At 41.1% G+C, this 18,505-nt stretch overlaps 1 protein-coding gene across 1 annotated transcript in view; it reads left to right on the forward strand.

Moving 5' to 3' along the window:
- Positions 1-1,314: 1,314 nt before the first annotated feature.
- Positions 1,315-18,505, forward strand: part of MROH2A (maestro heat like repeat family member 2A) — a 62,734-nt gene continuing 45,543 nt past the window's right edge. The window contains exons 1-10 of the mRNA XM_070946571.1: positions 1,315-1,345; positions 1,996-2,138; positions 3,161-3,286; positions 3,376-3,538; positions 4,288-4,386; positions 5,074-5,225; positions 5,614-5,760; positions 9,189-9,281; positions 16,658-16,739; positions 17,757-17,870. Of these exons, the coding sequence (XP_070802672.1) occupies positions 1,315-1,345; positions 1,996-2,138; positions 3,161-3,286; positions 3,376-3,538; positions 4,288-4,386; positions 5,074-5,225; positions 5,614-5,760; positions 9,189-9,281; positions 16,658-16,739; positions 17,757-17,870 (1,150 nt within the window). The remainder of the gene's footprint in view (positions 1,346-1,995; positions 2,139-3,160; positions 3,287-3,375; positions 3,539-4,287; positions 4,387-5,073; positions 5,226-5,613; positions 5,761-9,188; positions 9,282-16,657; positions 16,740-17,756; positions 17,871-18,505) is intronic.

The following is an 18,505-nucleotide window of genomic DNA, read 5'->3' on the forward strand; positions in this document are numbered from 1 at the left end:
AGCTTTGGAATGTCAGACCAGACAACAACTTACTATCTCGTGGGAACCGAGGTCATTCTACCAGGTGCTGGCCAGAGACTGGAAGAGGTTACCAAGGAGCCGTCAGAACATGTAATTGGACAATGTGAAAAGGAGGGAGGGAGCTGTTTAATTTTTTAATTATACTGAAAGCAAGGGAAATAGCCAGAGCTGGTTTGTTCTTCAACCGTGCTGAAATGATGTACTCAAAGCAGTTCTTTGAGAAAGCTAAAAGTCTCAAGAGTTGCTGAATTGGTTGGGTTCGTTACTTGGAACCTTGACACCTATCTAATCAACAAAGTCCAAAATCAAAGTTTCATTTTTTTTCCCACCTCGAGCACAAAGTCCAAAAGTGGTTTCCAAGTAGAAACAAAGTTAATTGTATTCTTATCTCTAATTAAAGAAGCCAATTTAGCTACCTCAGCTAAAGCCATCAACTTTTGTAGCCATTTGCCAATATGGGAATCAAAGTACCTTATTTTTGTGCATAAAGTATTCTTGCTTCAGCATTGTATTAACATCAAAATTATATTTTTTTTAATTTTTTTTTCAAGTTCTTTATCCATTAAATCCAAAAAAAAAGTCACTGGTTTTATCTTATATTCATTTTAAGAATCCTCTGTATTAAGATGTGAATCCTACTCCAATATTTCTTTGCTGAACTCTCTTCCTTGACTCGGTTCATATGAATGAGCCAAGGGCTCCCCAGGTTTCCAGTGATGTCACAGAGCTCTGTGAAGGTTGCTGTTCCATTAACTGGAACTTATCCCTGGGACACACTGTTCAACCTGGCCCATCTCAGTCATCAGCCACTCTTTAGGACTTCTCTGTCTTTGGGAATGATCAAGGCAAGATCTGAACATTCAACCCAGAACAAAGTGAGCTGGGTGGGGGGATCCCTGCAAGAACCTTGCCGGGTGGGAGGGAGGTCTATCTATACTATTTTACTGCCCTGTCATTTGCCATTTCTGAAACTTCGTTCTTTGAGATATGACAACCTATTCAGGCTACTGCTTGGCTTGCTTTATACACCATAGTAAAGCCTAATTCCAAGTTGTCAAAATGCAGCAGCATACGCAATTCTATACCCAACCAAGAAGCCATTAGGTTGTTTGCTCACACATGAGCTAAGACAATGGCAGGGATGCCATAAAGACTTGCCATATTCTGCAAGAGAAAGATAATTGCATCGCCACCATAAGAATGGGAGGTGAGTTGGGGAGGGTAAACGCAAACCACAATCACTGCTTTTTTCACCATTGGACAGTAAACACGAAAGAGAAGCAGTATGAGCATATGGCTGATGAGGGAACACCGTCAAGTGGAGGTAAGATTTTTATATGTTCAGGGCAATGTAAATAAATGCAATAAATACCAAATATAATGTGTAATAGACTTTGTAGCAGGACATCAAATGTAAAGAATCTTTTGTGCCCCTACTTGCTTTTGCCCTTTTTGTACACAAATGGGCATTCTTCTTATGCTGTAGCTGTCTGCCATTTTAATTTCCTAACATTTGTGAACCAAATTGTGGTCTCGAAGCATTTTGGAATATAAAGATTTTTTTTTTTTGGCATACCAATCTCCTGTGTGTATGTGCCTATATGTGCGTGCGTGCGTGCGTGAGTCAGTGTTGATTTCTAGTGACTGCCTAGATTCCCTGCAGTTTTCTTGGCAAGATTTCAGAAGTGGTTTGCTATTACTTGCTACTTAATGACCGGCCCAAAGTCATCCGGTTGACTTTGTGCTTAAGGCAGGACTAGAATTCATAGTCTCCCACTTTCTAACCTAGTGCCTTAACTACTACTCCTAACTGACTCTTCCTTTTACTTTTCAATTTTCAATTTTCAATTCAATTTTTAATTAAAAGTTTACTTTTTAATTAAAACACATTTAAAAACACAAAGAAGTCTTTTCCCCCATGAAACCAAGGGCACGTTATTTTTTTACCTACATAATTTTGGGACTTTTGCCCAGGACATCTCTGCTCCATCCGTCAACTGTTACAATTCCCAGAAGAAACAAACCCGAAGGATCTAGTATTTCATATTATACATGCAGCTCGTAACCAGCCAGCTGTTGTGATGCCAGCACTCATGACGATCCTCCAACAGGATGAGGTATGGAAAATTGTTCTTTGCAATTCTGGATTATGTTCAGTGAAGCCAGGGCTCCACCAAGGCGTATAACCGTGATGGAGAACCTATGGCACGCATGCCAGAAATGGCACGCAGAGCCATCTCTCCGGGAATGCTAGCCGTCGCCCATTGCTTTTCCAGGTTCTGGCACGCTGGCCATCTGGTCTTCGCACACGTATGCTTGCCAAAAACCGGAAGACCAGGTGACCGGCACGCATGTGCATGCTAGAAACTGAAAAGTTGGCTTCCCAGCGTGCATGCTATTCCGGCTCCGGTGCATGTGCACCGGGGAGCTGCTCTTCCAGTTTCTGGTGCTCCCGTGCATGTGCACTGGGGAGCTGCTCTTTTGGTTTCTGGTGGTCTCCCCCATGTGCGCGCTCCCATTTCGGCACTTAGTGCTGAAAAGGTTTGGCAACGCTGGCCTATAACTTTCTGCAGTCTAGACCACAGTCCAGGACCCACAGCCCTGCCTGGAAACAGCAAACGGCCTACCCACCGTACCTCTGCCAGTGAAAACAAATCTTGGGAGGACCATGTGTGGCCCTCCCAGACCCCGTTTTCAGACGTGATGGCCTCCTGCAACCCTCTGCCAGTGAAAACGGAGCTCGGGGAGGCTGCGTACTGCCTGCCCAGGCTCCTTTTTCAGCCTGGAGCCCTCCTGGAGCCCTCTGCCAGCAAAAATGGAGCCCTGGCTCCATTTTCGCTGGCAGAGGGCTTCAGGAGGCCATCGCAGCCAAAAACGGGCCTCAATTAATGATATTGAGCTGCCCATGCCCACCGATGTGAAGCACAACCCTGATGCGGCCCTCAATGAAATTGAGTTTGACAACCCTGGTCTAGACTATTCAGAAACAGCACTGTAGTGCTGTAGAAAAGGATCTCTCCATTCTGCCAGAGATACCAGCTTCTGAACCTGCAATTTGCTATGTTCTGACTTTTTGTTCTATCAATGAAACGGCTTCATTCCATACCTCTGCAGAAACGATCTCTCTCCCACCTTGCAGGGCTCTGTCTGGGAGAAGGTGGCCATCTACCGCAGCCTTCGGGCTATGCTGGAGCGTGGCCTGGAGGTGGAGCCTGCCTGCAGCTTTGTTCTCACAGCCTTGAAGCAGCTGAGAGCATCTCTGTTGGTAAGAAGGGACAATGTAAGCTGTATTTGAATCAGCTGTATTATCCAAATACGTAATATAGTCTTTGATCTCATTCTTTTTTTCGACAGGAGGTGCCTTGGGAGCTCCAAGTGGCTGTCAGCAATGCACTGGCTAGTTTTGCTCGCCGACATTTCAGTGTCATCATGAATGAGCTTCAGCGGCACCTCAAGCCTTTTGCCCAGCCTGATGAATTCACTCTCCTCACTTTGGGCAAGATCACAACCATGAATGGTAGGTTATGGCTCGGATTGGGTGAGAGTGGAAAATGACTGCTTCTGCCCCCAGTCCAAACATAACAGGACTCATCAGGATGTCCAGTTCTTGTCTTAGAGGGACATATAGGTAGTCCTCGACTTACCACCATAAATTGAGCCCAAAATTTCTGTTGCCAAGTGAGACATTGGTTAAGTGAATTTTGCCCCATTTAATGAACTTCCTTGCCATAGTTGTTAAGTGAATCACTGCAGTTGTTAAATTAGTAACATGGTTGTTAAGTGAATCTGGCTTCCCCATTGACCTTGCTTGTCAGAAAGTTGGGAAAGGTGACCACATGACCCCAGGACACTGTGGCCGTCATAAATATGAGTCAGCTATCAACCTTCTGAATTTTGATCACATGACCAAGGGGATGCTGTCATGGTCGTAAGTGTGAAAACGGTCATAAGTCACTTTTTTCAGTGCTGTTGTAATTTTGAACGGTCATTGAATGAACTGTTGTAAATCGAGAGCTACCTGTAATTTAGACTTTAAAAGATTGCATTTATGCTCTTGCCCAACATATGGGAATAGTCTGTAATGTAGAAGTCAAAAGTAGCTCATGACTTTTCCCAAAGAGTTGCTCAACAATCTTTGTTTCTTGATTAATTCCCATTTCAGAGTTGCAAATTTCCATAATGATCGCAGCAACACTTCTCTTTTGACAAGCTCTTTCTCTCCCTCCTTCCCTCCCTCCCTCCCTCCCTTTCTTTTCCTCCCCTTAGTGTACCACTGTGTCCCCTTCTTTGGCATCACCCTAACCACCATGCAGACAGTCACACGTAGAATTGAGGATACCAGGAGACGCTGGGCCCTCTGCACAGGTGAAGCTTCTAGAGCTGATTCATGTTTCCCCATCACAAACCTTCAAACTCTTTGACTGGCAGCTCTGGGGAATCACAGACCCAGACCCCCATGAGTCAAACACTTTGAATTTTAATTGATCTGTTTAAGTGTGTTGTGTGAATGGTACGGTGGCCTAGAGGTGGAGCTCTCTCTCACCTCACAATCAGGAGGCTGTGAGTTTGATCCTAGGTAGAGGCATATATTTCTCTCTCTGGGCACAATGAGAATATATCTGCTGAACAAAATTCTGCATTGGCGACAGGAAGGGCATCTGGCCAGTAAACAGTTGCCCAGACTCCACCCCGCAAGAGATTTTTGGGTTATTAAAAGAAGATGATGTTTAAATATGTTGTGTGAATGAAGCCCCTAAGAAATGAAAAACAGAGGAAAATATGAATTGAGTAGTTGACAAATGACAATTTGTTCATACAACACGCTAAGCCAAATTCAAACAAACCAGTTATGACTAAGCAGAAGTGGACCCAGATTGGATCCTTCAAGCGGAAGTGTCTTTGCTGCTTTTCAAAACTGGACCAGCTGTAGTTCTGAAGACTTTGAAAGAAAGGTTGGCCGAGCTTCCCCATAGGTCCCACTGAGTAGCAGAATTGCAGAATTGCTGTCTTCCACCAACATTCTCACCTTTCTCTATTTCCCCTACATACAAGCCCTTAAACAGATATGCAAAGCAATTCAAATCTATCTTCGGACCTGGGAAAGGAGTTCCTACCCACGTATCAGTGTCCAGCAATTCTCCATCTACCTTCTTCCACTTTATGCCTGTATCACTCGCACCTGGTTACCTGGAAGTCACTCCAAGGTGAGTTGCCAACTCAGAGGAGCTCATGAACCTGGCTCAGAACTGCCTTCAATTCTGTGTAGGAAGGCAAGGAAGGCAAGAAGGCAAAATGGCATTCACGTCAGAGGGACATCCAAATCTTTTTACTACCGGTTCTGTGGGCATGGCTTGGTGGGAGTGGTGTGGCTTGGTGGGCGTGGCAGGGGAAGGATACTGCAAAATCTCCATTTCCTCCCCACTCCTTGGGGAAGGATATTGCAAAATCTCCATTCCCACTCCACTCTGGGGCCAGCCAGAGGTGGTATCTGCCGGTTCTCCAAACTGCTCAAACTTTCCACTACTAGTTCTCTAGAACCTGTCAGAACCTGCTGGATTTCACCCCTGCTTCCTCTTCTATCCATCCTGGCAGGTCAGGCTAGCAGTTCTGAAGGCCTTAAGCCCCATGCTGAGCATCCTGCTTCCTAGGACGGAATTCCAGACTCAGATCTATGATGACATCATTTTGCTCTCATTGCAGTATGACAGCAGCAGCACTGAAGCTTTTTATATCTCTAAGGTAAAAGTCTGTAGAGATTCTCAGTCATCCATGTGTCAGGATTCCAAGTAACACCCCCAATGAAAGAAAACTCCGAGGCTTGAGTTTCCTCAAAGTTCTATTTTATTAGAGATGTCATATTGGCACATCTGGGAAAACCCGAATCTGAAAGTTTCCAGGTTTTCCCTACCCAAAGAAAAGTTCAAGTCCCAGCCCAATACCCACAAGTCCATCACATGATACAATCAAAACACCGTCCCACCTGGAGATGCCTCCCAAGTCCAGCCTCCTAGGTGCAGGGCAAGACGGCCTTGACTTTCTGAGAAAGGAATGTTATTATGACTATATATCACCCTGGCTCCATACAATCCCCCCTCCCAGTTTCCCACAGCAGTAAATGTGGCAGGCCTGAAGGCCCAATTCAAAATATGGCTTCCAGGTCTGACACCGGATCGTGGTTATCCCAAAGGTGCTTTTTTTTCTGGAGGCAACTGGACTTTCTTGTTTCTTCTTTGAAGACATTTCGCTTCTCATCCAAGAAGCTTCTTCAGCTCTGACAGGATAGTGGGGAATAGAAGGATTTATATTCCTTGCAGACAACTGGTCATTTGTATCCTTTTAGAACAGGGCTGTCAAACTCTTGGCCCACGGGCCGGATGCGTCACGCATTGGCCATACCCACACCCTGTTTAGTGAAGGGGAAAAAGTCCCGATATGTCAAGTGACGCTGCTGTAACAACGTGAGTTTGACACCCTGTTTTAGAGGGTCGTTGAAGCTCTTGGAGGTTTATCTGTGTCCTCAGGGTCACCTGAGTAGTGCTCCTGGTTCCTGTAGTCTGCAACTTTTAGCTATACAATTTGGGACAAACAGTCTTTGAATGGTGTGGGAGTAGGAATGGATTTCCAGAGGGAAAAAAAATTGCAGACTATAGGAACCAAGAGCATTAGTCAGGTGACCCTGAGGACACAGATAAACCTCCAAGTGCTTCAATGACCCTCTAAAACAAGGGTGTCAAACTGGCAGCTCACAGGCCGGATGCATCATGTGCAGGCAATGCCCACCCCAGCTCCGTGAAGGGAAAAAAGTCACAATACATCACGTGACGGCAACGTGACACGATCGAGTTTGACACCCGTGCTCTAAGAGGATGCAAATGACCAGCTGTCTGCAAGGAATATAAATCCTTCCATTCCCCACTATCCTGTCAGAGCTGAAGAAGCTTCTTGGATGAGAAGTGAAACGTCTTCAAAAGAAAAAACAAGAAAGTCCAGTTGCCTCCAGAAAAAAGCACCTTTGGAACATCTCTGAGGTAAGGAGATTTGAGATTCCCACTCCTGCTATACAGATGGCAGCCATTCCTTCAAGGAGTCAGCAAGCTAAGATGCTAATTGTAAACTGTTTATTTAACTATATTCCCACTCATGCACCACTTTTATCAGAGATTCAAATTCTGTAAGCAAGCTGCAACCCTTATCCATATAGCACAGGTAGTCCTCGATATACGGCCACAATTAGAATAGAATAAAAGAGTTGGAAGGGACCTTGGAGGTCTTCTAGTCCAACCCCCTGCCCAGTCAGGAAACCCTACAACACTTCAGACAAATGGTTATCCAACAACTACTTAAAAATTTCCAGTGTTGGGGCATTCACAACTTCTGGAGGCAAGTTGTTCCACTTATTGATTGTTCTAACTGTCAGGAAATTTCTCCTTAGTTCTAAATTGTTTCTCTCCTTGATTAGTTTCCACCCATTGCTTCTTGTTCTACCCTCAGGTGCTTTGAAGAATAGTTTGACTCCCTCTTCTTTGTGGCAGCCCCTGAGATATTGGAACACTGCTATCATGTCTCCCCTAGTCCTTCTCTTCATCAAACTAGACATACCCAGTTCCTGCAACCGTTCCTCATATGTTTTAGCCTCCAGCCCCCTAATCATCTTTGTTGCTCAAGATTGAGCCCAAGATTTGTGTAGTTAAGTGACATAATTGTTAGGTTAATTTTGCCCCATTTTACGTCCTTTCCTGCCACAATTGTTAAGTGAATCACTGCAGTTGATAAGTTAATAACCTGTTGTTAAGTGAATCCTGCTTCCCCATGGACTTTGCTTGTCAGAAGGTTGCAAAGGGGGATCACATGACCTTGGAACACAGCAACTGTCATAAATATGAACCACTTGCCAAGCATCTGAATTTTGATCACATGATCATCTGGATGCTGCAAAGGTTGTAACTGTGAAAAACAGTCAAAAGTCACTTTCAGTGCCGTTGTAAGTTTAAACGAACTATTTAGGACTACTTATACAACTACAAAAATGGTCAAATATATGAAATATCACTCTGGAACAAAAAGGCAGCACTGCCCCATTCTTTTCTAAAGATTCACAAATATGGTGGGAAGGTAACTTAGAAAGGATTTCGTAGAGAAAAAGCTGGAAGTCATCACGGGAATGGACCTGGATCTGCCAGGCTTCTGAGGGACCTTCTTACCTCAAGGGTAGAAAAATCAAGTGTCTTCCACTGTTAGATTTGAGAAAATGTGAGCCTTTTCCTTCATCAATAATTAATGTTCCATTTCCATGATGCTGGGCTTGTCTCAGCTATATACTATTTTTAATGCAGACATATCCAGTATCACAAATTTTAAGCTACCATGGTCCCACCATAGGTCCGTGCTCTGTAGAATTCATAAGGACTGGAGCATAGTTGTAATTGTTGCACCATTCAGACTAAATGATATTCATGTCACTCAAGACTTGGTTTTTTAAAACTTATTTTTTAAAAAATAACGTTATTATTTATTTTTTATAAAAATCCTGCCTTTCCTTCAAGAACTCAAAAGTTTATGGAGTGGGAGAGGGGCAGAAGTGGTTGTTTCAGTGGTGAAATCCAAATTTTTTTACTATCGGTTCTGTAGGCGTGGCTTGGTGGGAGTGGTGTGGCTTGGTGGGCGTGGCAGTAGAAAGATACTACAAAATCTCCATTCCCACCCCACTCTGGGGCCGGCCAGCCCTAAGTGGTATTTGCCAGTTCTCCAAACTGCTCAAAATTTCCGCTACCAGTTCTCCAGAACCTGCTGGATTTCACCCCTGGGTTATTTCCTCCAGCAGTCTTGGAATGTATGTTGGCTTGGAGAGAAAAATTGGCCAAGCATCTCTGCATGAGCTTTTTGGTTGAGTGGAGACTTCAAAATGGTCTTCTTGATCCATATCTATCAATTTAACCCACTATTGCTCAAATTTGGCAACTTTAGGCTGTGTGGACTTCAACTCCCAGAATTCTGGTTGGAAATTCTGGAAGTTGAAATCCATGCAGCTTAAATTTGCTAAGGTTCAGAAACACTGGGTTAACCATTATATAACATTGCCCATTCCCTTCTTCATCCTAATTTCTTTGGAGTACAAGAAAAAAAAGAAAGAAAAGTATATACATGTATTAGTTTTATATTTATTACAGATCCTGGGCCAGATTCTGGAAGCTTCTCTAGTGAACAAAAACCCAATCCCAAGTATGTATGTGGGACCCCTTGCACAGAATCTAATCCTGCAGGTAAGAATGGACAAATTACAGATTGCAATTTTGTATGTAACATTTTTCTTGTTATGAACACCATTTATTTATTTACTAGTGAAATTTCTTTGGAAAAATGTTACACTTAGAACAGTTCTGCAATGTAAAGAATATTCATAAAGAAAGTGTTACGATATTTTTCAGGATCAGACTCAATAAGTAATTAGAGAATTAAGAGTTTAAATATATCTCTCTTTATTTACATAAGGCATTCTATATTCACTGAATATTCACAGATAGATGCGAAGAAGGGATGTATCCAGCTCCTTATATATACAATGGGTGGAGCTAGGAAAGGGAGTGGTGAAGTATGAATACATTAAGAAGTGAAAAATAAGTTAACCCCTGATATCCCGTTCATATACTATTTACATAATGGAGAATAAGGCATTTACTTGTGACAAATCCCCCTCTAAATGCCGATTCGATATATCACACCAATTACATTCAGATTCAGAACAATATAAAACATGTAATTTAGAAGTCAAATATTTATGTTGCTTGGATGGCAAAGGCTTTGTTAATATGTCAGCTATTTGCTCTGATGTTTCACAATGAACTGCTTTGATAAATCCATCCTGAGATAACTGTCTCACATGTTTAAATTTTATATCTATATGTCTGGACCTTTGTCCAATAGCATCAGATCTAGATATTTCGATAGCAGCTTTATTATCTTCATGCATGATGAATGGTAAGGTGGGTTTTCTCCAAATATCTGAAAGTAAGTCATTAAACCATACAAGGTTATTTGCTGCTTTAGATAGACAAACATATTCTGCTTCTGTTGTTGAAGTAGCTACTAAATCTTGTTTGCCAGTGTACCAGTAAACTGGACAACCGTTAAGGAGAAATATATAACCAGATGTGCTTTTTCTACATGAAGTATCGCCAGCCCAATCCGCATCGGCGTAACATGTGAGGATGGGTTCCTTGATATTATCAGGTTCCAATAACAAACAAAAGTCTAAACTACTTTTCAAATATCTTAATATCCTTTTGACAGCTTCCCAATAGTATAGTGTTGGTTTGCTGACATGCCTGGACAATAAGTTGAGAGGCAAGGCAATATCAGGTCTAGTCCAATTAGAAATGTAAAGAAGGGAACCTATGATTGATCTATAAAACGTGTTATCTTTGAATTCAGGGGATGATTCGTCTGCATTTCTTAGAAAATCAGTTTGCATGGGAGTATCACAGGGCTTAGCATTACTTAAATTACATTTATTTAAGAGCTCTATGATTTTATCTCTTTGAGAGAGTTTGAATCCCCTTCTGGTTTTGCTGATTTGAACGCCAAGATATTTATTTACTTTACCCAAAGATTTTAGTGAGAAATGTTCATTTAGTTTTGTTACAAAAGTTTCTCTCCTTTCTTTATGTTTACCTATATACAAAATATCATCCACATAGATTAATACAAATTCTATGGAATCACCATCCTTTTTTACAAAGAAACAATTGTCAGCAGTAGTGGCACTGAAATCCATAGTTTTAAGTACTTTCACTAAACAATCATACCATTGTTTACCAGATTGTTTCAACCCATATAAACTTTTGTTTAATAACCAAGTCTCATTTTTGTTTGTGTATTGACTGTGAGGTGCTCTTACATATATTTCTTTATCTAATTTTGCGTGTAAATACGCAGTCTGTATGTCATATTGGAACACGTTGAGATTGAGTGCTGATGCTATAACTAGAGCTGTTTTGACACTCTCTGTTCTAACTGTGGGAGAGTATGTGTCTGTATAATCCTCGGGATATTTCTGTGCATAACCTTGTGCAACTAATCTAGCTTTGTATAGTGTATTGCCTCCCTCTAAATTTTTAATTTTATATATCCACCTAGTGCCAATGATGGTTTTGTCCTTTGGTGCAATTGCAGGTGTAAATACATTTAGCCCTCGTAAACTATTCATCTCTTTAGTCATTGCTGATTCCCATTTTTCTTTTTCTTTAGGAGGAAGTTTTAACACTTCCTCATATGTATTAGGTGTTGTTGATTCTCCATCCATATACATTATATAATCTTTGTATTTGTTTGGCACTTGATTTCTACTACTTCTGATTGTTCTTTTAGGCTTACTATCATTGTCATGTAAATACCTTGCTTCTTTTTTTGTTAAAGAGTCTGTCTTTATTTTGTGTTGACTGTTTGTCCATGTTTTGGTTTTATTCCTATGCATGTTGTTATCGTGTTCTTCTATATTTCTTTTTCTTTGAAGTTTGGTATCTGGTTTGGTGTTTGGAAATATTTCATTAAGATGTATTTTAGACCAGTTGGCCTGTTCATGGAACACAGCCGTTCTGGAAACTATAAATTTATTATTATTATCGATGAATCTGTATCCTTTTGTGCCTGTCTCGTATCCCATAAATCTAAGTCTTCTGGATACGTTCTCTCCTTTGCGTCTTAATTGTTTAGGTATGTGTACGTCTGCAGTGACTCCAAATATGTGCATGTGTGCTAATTTTGGTTTCCTATTATACATTACTTCATATGGTGTCTTATTTACAATGCTGGACCAAGTTCTATTTTGTGTGTAATTAGAATATTGTAGGGCTTCTGACCAGAATTGTTTGCCTAAGCCAGCATCTTCTAATGTGCATCTAATCATGGTTTGTAATGTTGAATTCTTTCTCTCTACCACTCCGTTCTGGAATGCGGAAAATGGGCTAGATGTGTAATGTAACATTCCTTTGTCCTTTAACCATTGGGAGAATTCCTTAGACATGAATTCACATCCCCTATCTGTCATGATTTGCTTTATTTTAATATTGTGCTGTGTTTCTATACGTTTGTAGAACTCTTTGAATTTCTGAAAGGTTTCATCTTTATGTTTTAATGTGTAAACAAATCCATAACGACTATAATCATCTACAATGGTTAGAAAGTAACGTTTTTTGTAAGTAATTGATGGTGTAAGCGGACCAACTAGGTCCATGTGAACCAAATCAAAAAATTTGTTGGTTGATCTTGTTGATCTTCTAGGTCTGGGACTAGTTTTTAGCTTTGTAGACTTACACACTGAGCATTCCAAATAGTTTTCACAATTTTTTATTTTAACACCTTCTGCGTGTTCTGTCATTTTTTGTACTACAGGAAAACTGGCATGTCCTAACTTCCTATGTAAAATATGAGCACACTCATCGTGAATTGGTTTACCTATTTTAGGTCTTTTTTCATTGTGTGTATCTTTGTGATTGTGAGTTGCTTCACATTCATCATTGTCACTGTTACTATTGTTTCCATTTTCTGTCTCAATGTCATCTTCCATATTTGAATCAATGTTGTGTAGCCATTTCTCCCTAGTCATTAAATAAGGTAAGCCTCCTTTGATTATTACTGTACCTATATCTATTCCATTTTTCTCTAATGTTGCTTTTCCCTTTGAGAACACAATGTTTGTGTCAGAATCTCTGCTTAGTTTTATGGCACTAAGTATGTTATGAGGTATTTCAGGTATTAGTAATACCCCCTCTATTTTTCCTAGACCAGGTAAGGTTACATTCCCTCTACCTATTACTTGGACTTTTTCTTGATTAGCTACTTTGATTACAAATTTATCCTCTACAAAAGAAGACAATATATTTCTATTATTTGTAGTGTGATTAGTTGCTCCAGAATCAATAAGCCAATTATTGTTCTTTGTTTGCTGTATGTTAGTGTTGTCTTGTTTGTTTAGTCCATTCAGTGAACCAGATTTCCTATCCTTTGAAATATCTCTGCCCCCTCTATGTTCTTTATAATTAGGTGGACTTCTATACCTATGTCTATCAATGGAGGACTGTCTGTTGTTGTACTTACTTCTGTATTCTGATCTATGTCTTTCTCTTGTGATTTTAGGGCAATCCCTCCTACTATGTTCTTTGGACCCACAATTGTGGCATCTAAATGTTTCATGATATCTTTCTTGAAATGCTACCTTTCTGTATTGTTTGTGTTCTATATGATTGTCAGAGCGACTCCTCCTTGAATTGTCTTCAGCTATTAATTTATTGGATAGACTTTCTATGGATAAGTATCCTAGATTGATAGTGTCTAAATGTGACATATAATTATCCCATGATGGATCAAGTGAGTTGATGATAACACTTTTCATCGTTTGATCTGAAATCACCTCCCCCCTTAAATGCAGTTCTGCTCTAATTTTGTTTAAAGATATTAAATGTTCACTTATAGTAACCCCTGGCTTTATCCTAGAAGAGAAGAAATCTTTAGACATTCTTGTGGTAGTAGCTACACTATCACTGTGAAATAAATTGAACATACATTGAATAATTTCTGAGACAGTCAGATTCTGCTTAATGCTGTGATACATGGCAGGAGACACACTGGAAATTAACAAGAAAAATGCTCTATGGTGTAGGCAATCTAACTTTAGAGTCCAAGGTCTTTTTGGGGGATTAGTGATAAAAAATAATAAGTTTTCTTTCATAAAGACAACCTGGAGCTGCTGATACCATTCTTGCAAATTAATGCCATCTATCCTCAGCTTTGGGAAGTCACTGGGTAAATTCCCAACATTGTTGGGTCCATTACTTACAACCGGGGGTAGTCCGTGGTCTCGTAAATGCTGGAAACTGCAAAACGGCGTGGGAATGCTCGCAACGAGTCTACATGATTCTCTCCGCATCTCATGTCTTCTTGGGTCGTCCTCGTAGTTTTGCGCATGCGCGTTGCTCATTTCGTTCCTGGAGTCGTCGTGAGAGGTTCTCGCTGCTGCAGCTCGCCCGCTCCGCTCCTCCTCCGATGAATCAGTCTCCGGCTCGATCTTGGGAGTCCTGGTGATAACAGGTGCTCGTTTCCTTCTGCTGAAGGCGCTGGTCCTTGGATCAGTCTGCGGCGTGGGATGGTATCTGCAGGGCTCTCTGGGTTCAGGTGTTGGTGCTCTTGTTGTCTGGACAGGAGCTGTTGGATTTTGAGGCTCTGGCTTGCTTGCTTGTTTTTTGGTTGATTTTTTAGTAATCTTCAGTTTCGGTCCAAAGGCAGCAAAAAGCGTTTTCATTGCTGACTTTATTTGTGTATATGATGAATCCTCTTCGCTTTCTGATTCTGACTCTTCTGAGGTATATATTTTTTTCTTTTTTATTTACTTTATCTAGTAAGGCCTTTCGCGCCAAAAATTTTGAATCTTGCTTTCTGATTGGCTCTGCTTCGCTCACCTTGGGTGTCTGTTGAAACCAAGATGGCTGCCATTCGAAATTTAGCGCGGGATCGCTGCCTTTCTTCTTAACTGCGCCTTTGTCTGTAAGCATTTCACTTACTATTTTTGAGTCTTTTGGCTTTTCAGTAGCGATGTGCTTTTCTCTCGCTGCTCCGTTGTTTTTTAGTATATCTTGGAGGTTCGCAATGAGACTTTCATCGCTCTTTTGGCTTTTTAAAAGTTTTAGTATCTCTGACCTGAGTTCGTTGTTTTCTATTTCGTTTTCCTTCTGGTCATTATCTTCATTTATTATTTCTTCGTCCTCTGTGGTGTATTCTTCAGATTCTCTTGAAATTGCATTCGTGGACTCATCGATTATCTCTTGGTCCGTTTCCATTTTTTTGCTGTATGCCCTGGTGTTGGGCCTATCTCTTTTAGGCATATTTAAATTCTTATTGAGTCAATTCAACCATCCTCTGCTACCAGATTGTTACGATATTTTTCAGGATCAGACTCAATAAGTAATTAGAGAATTAAGAGTTTAAATATATCTCTCTTTATTTACATAAGGCATTCTATATTCACTGAATATTCACAGATAGATGCGAAGAAGGGATGTATCCAGCTCCTTATATATACAATGGGTGGAGCTAGGAAAGGGAGTGGTGAAGTATGAATACATTAAGAAGTGAAAAATAAGTTAACCCCTGATATCCCGTTCATATACTATTTACATAATGGAGAATAAGGCATTTACTTGTGACAGAAAGGTTGAGATTAAACTAGGCAATGAGAATGTTTTCCATTCCAACTGATTTCTATTACCTGCCCACTTCCATTGATTTTTCTCACAAGCAGTGTGGATGGACAGCTACTACACTATGTGTTGCCCTGAGCAAATTGATGGAGAAGTCAAATGTACACAAACATGTACACACACATACAACACACTTATACTTTATCAGATTTATATATCTCACCAGAAATGACTCTAGGCAGTGTACAAAAATCAAACAAAACAATAATATGCAGGTAGTCCTCGATTTAGGACCACAATTGAGCCCAAAAGTTCTATTGCTAAGCAAGACAGTTGTTAAGTGAGTTTTGCCCCATTTTATGATCTTTTTTGCCACAGTTGTTAAGTGAATCACCGCAGTCGTTAAGTTAGTAACACTTAAATGAATCCGGCTTCCTCATTGACTTTGCTTGCCAGAAAGTCTCAAAAAATGATTACATGACCCTGGGACACTGCAACAGTCATAAATACATGCCAGCTGCCAAGTGTCTGAATTTCAATCCTGTGACTGTGGGGATGCTGCAACAGTTGTAAGTGTGAAAAATGCTCATCAGTCACTTTTTTCAGTGCTCTTACAACTTCAAATGATCACTAAATGAATGGTTGTAAATCGAAGACTACCTGTAAAAGCAGCCATTGTAAAGACAAGCAATATTAAAATATAAATACCGTATTTTTCGGAGTATAAGATGCTCTGGACTATAAGGTGCACCTACCTTTTTTGGTGAGGAAAACAAGAAAAAGAAATCTGCCTCTGCCTCCCTGCAATTTTGCCTCGTTGCAGCAAACAGCCTGCTTTACTTTCATTTTCGTTTTCAGCATAGCTTGATTAGCACAAGAAAAAAAAAATCTGCTCCCAGCAATTTACCTCCTTGCAGCAAGCAGCAGAGGCAATAGGCAATGGCAATATCTGCAGCCTGAAAACAGCTGAGAGTCGGGAGGCCGATCCAGCCGACAATCAACTTGTGCTAATTAGGCTGTGCTGAAGCTGAAATGGGCTGTTTCTTCTTGCTGCTTGCTGCAAGGAGGTAAATTGCTGGGAGGCAGAGGCCAAAGGGTGGGGGCCAGTGGGTGGGTGAGGTTACCCCGTTTTAGGGAGGAAAAAGGAGCGTCTTATACTCTGAAAAATACGATATGTATTACTGAAAATTAAATATTATGAAAAATAAAGAATGCAAATCACAAACAGAATAAGTATATCAACCGCATCAACCTCAATAAGGGAGCCACCTTAAAATGTCATCAGTTCCCTGGGAACCCCAAGCCTGATGACATCACCAGGTACTAAAAAACATCAGTATTCCCCTAAGCCCATCAATCTTTAGCCAACTAAAGCTGCCGAAGGGCAAAAGGAGTTTTGTCCTCCCAGCTTCTCAAGAACAGGGACTCCTGACCTCTCCTTTTTCTAGATCTGCAGCAGAGAGCAAAAGGAACATCTTCAATGGCAGAGCCGCAACTCTGTTGAAATCACACAGCTCTTCCTAAAGCTAGGTACAGGCAAGAGCCACTTCTTTGATGTTTATGTAAGCTAAATTCAAATGAAATCATGTTAGAAAGATCCCTTCTGCCCATTTATCTGACAGTATTCCTGCCGCATTAAAAATTACATTTTGATAATACTGTAGGATGTACAGCTGCAGGCTGTACTAAAGGCTTCTGAGGCTAGTATAAGCCCTGGTATAATACCCAGCTTCATAGGGACGCGGCCCCTCAGTGGCTAAAATGCTGAGCTTGTCGATCAAAAGGTTGGCAGTTCAGCGGTTCAAATCCCTAGTGCTGCATAACGGGGTGAGCTCCTGTTACTTGTCCCAGCTTCTGGTAACCTAGCATTTCAAAAGCACATAAAAAATGCAAGTAGAAAAATAGGGACCACCTTTGGTGGGAAGGTAACAGCATTCCATGCGCCTTTAGCATTTAATCATGCCAGCCACATGACCACAGAGACATCTTCAGACAGCGCTGGCTCTTCGGCTTTGAAACGGAGATGAGCACCGCCCCCTAGAGTCGGGAACGACTAGCACATAATTGTGAGGGAAACCTTTACCTTTACTTTACCCAGCTTAGCCTGAAAGATAAGTTTGGAGAAGTGGTTAAGGCATTAGGAGTGGGAAAGTAGGGTAGGTGAGCTTGGGAACAAGTTGTAAGTCTGCATTCTAGGGCAAAATTGGGAAATTATTCCTCTTCCTTCTTTGGGCAGGAGGTTGGACTAGATGACCTACAAGGTCCCTTCCAATTCTGTTAATCTCTAATCCTCCTCCTCCTCCTCCTCCCAGATTTTAAATCTATGAATTAGAAACAAAACAACCCTGCAGTTGTTTTAATGCACCTCTTTTATTTTATTTTTTTAAAAGTCTGCTAATCTCCCAGCAGGCAAAAGATTGGGCCAGATTTTTGTGACATCCCCATATTACCACTACAACATCCCCTAAAACACCCGGAGGGTTGAATGAAAAAAATGGCATAAAGCCACCTCCATGATATAACTGTTATATTTTTGCCTCCACTCAGCACGTTCACATCCTTCTGAGCTGCTGCGGTTTTTCCTGAAGAAGCTGGACGAAAGCCAAGGAGACATGCGCACCGTGGTGCTGTTGCTGCTGTCTGAAATTGTTGGTGCCCAATGTAAGGACTGGGATAGGAAGGTGGTTAGGCTCAGGATAGGAAGTCCCGAGTCCATTCATTTAGTGACTGTTCAGAGTTACAACTGCATTGGAAAAAAAAGTGACTTGCAACTGGTCCTTACACTTATGACCATTGCTGCATCCCAATGGCCATGTGATAAAAAAATTGGGTGTTTGGCAGTTGACATGTATTTACAATGGATGGTTGAATCATACCAGAGTCATGTGATCTCCATTTTTGACTTTCTCAGTTGGCTTTCAACAAGCAAAATCAATGGGGGAAGTCAGAGTCACTTAATGACTCCATGATTCCCTTAACCGTGGCAACAAAAAAAGTTGTAAAACTGGGTGTGACTCACTTAACAACTGTCTTGCTTAGCATTGGAAATCCTGATCCCAATTGTGGTCGTATGTCAAGGACTACCTGTATGTCAAAGTACCGTGTTTCCCCAAAAATAAGACCCTGTCTTATATTTTTTTTGAACCCTGAAATAAGCGCTTGGCCTTATTGCCATGTGCTCAAAAGGCCAGTTGGACTTATTATCAGGGATGTCTTATTTTAGGGGAAACAGGATAGTGTGGCTTCTTCAGGGTTTGAAATCAACCCTGAGCAGATATGCTCCCAGTCAAAGAGAA

Source organism: Pituophis catenifer, unplaced genomic scaffold (assembly GCF_029215685.1).
Source record: "Pituophis catenifer annectens isolate HBS135680 unplaced genomic scaffold, rPitCat1.0.hap2 SCAF_1, whole genome shotgun sequence".
Classification (NCBI taxonomy): Eukaryota; Metazoa; Chordata; class Lepidosauria; order Squamata; family Colubridae; genus Pituophis; species Pituophis catenifer.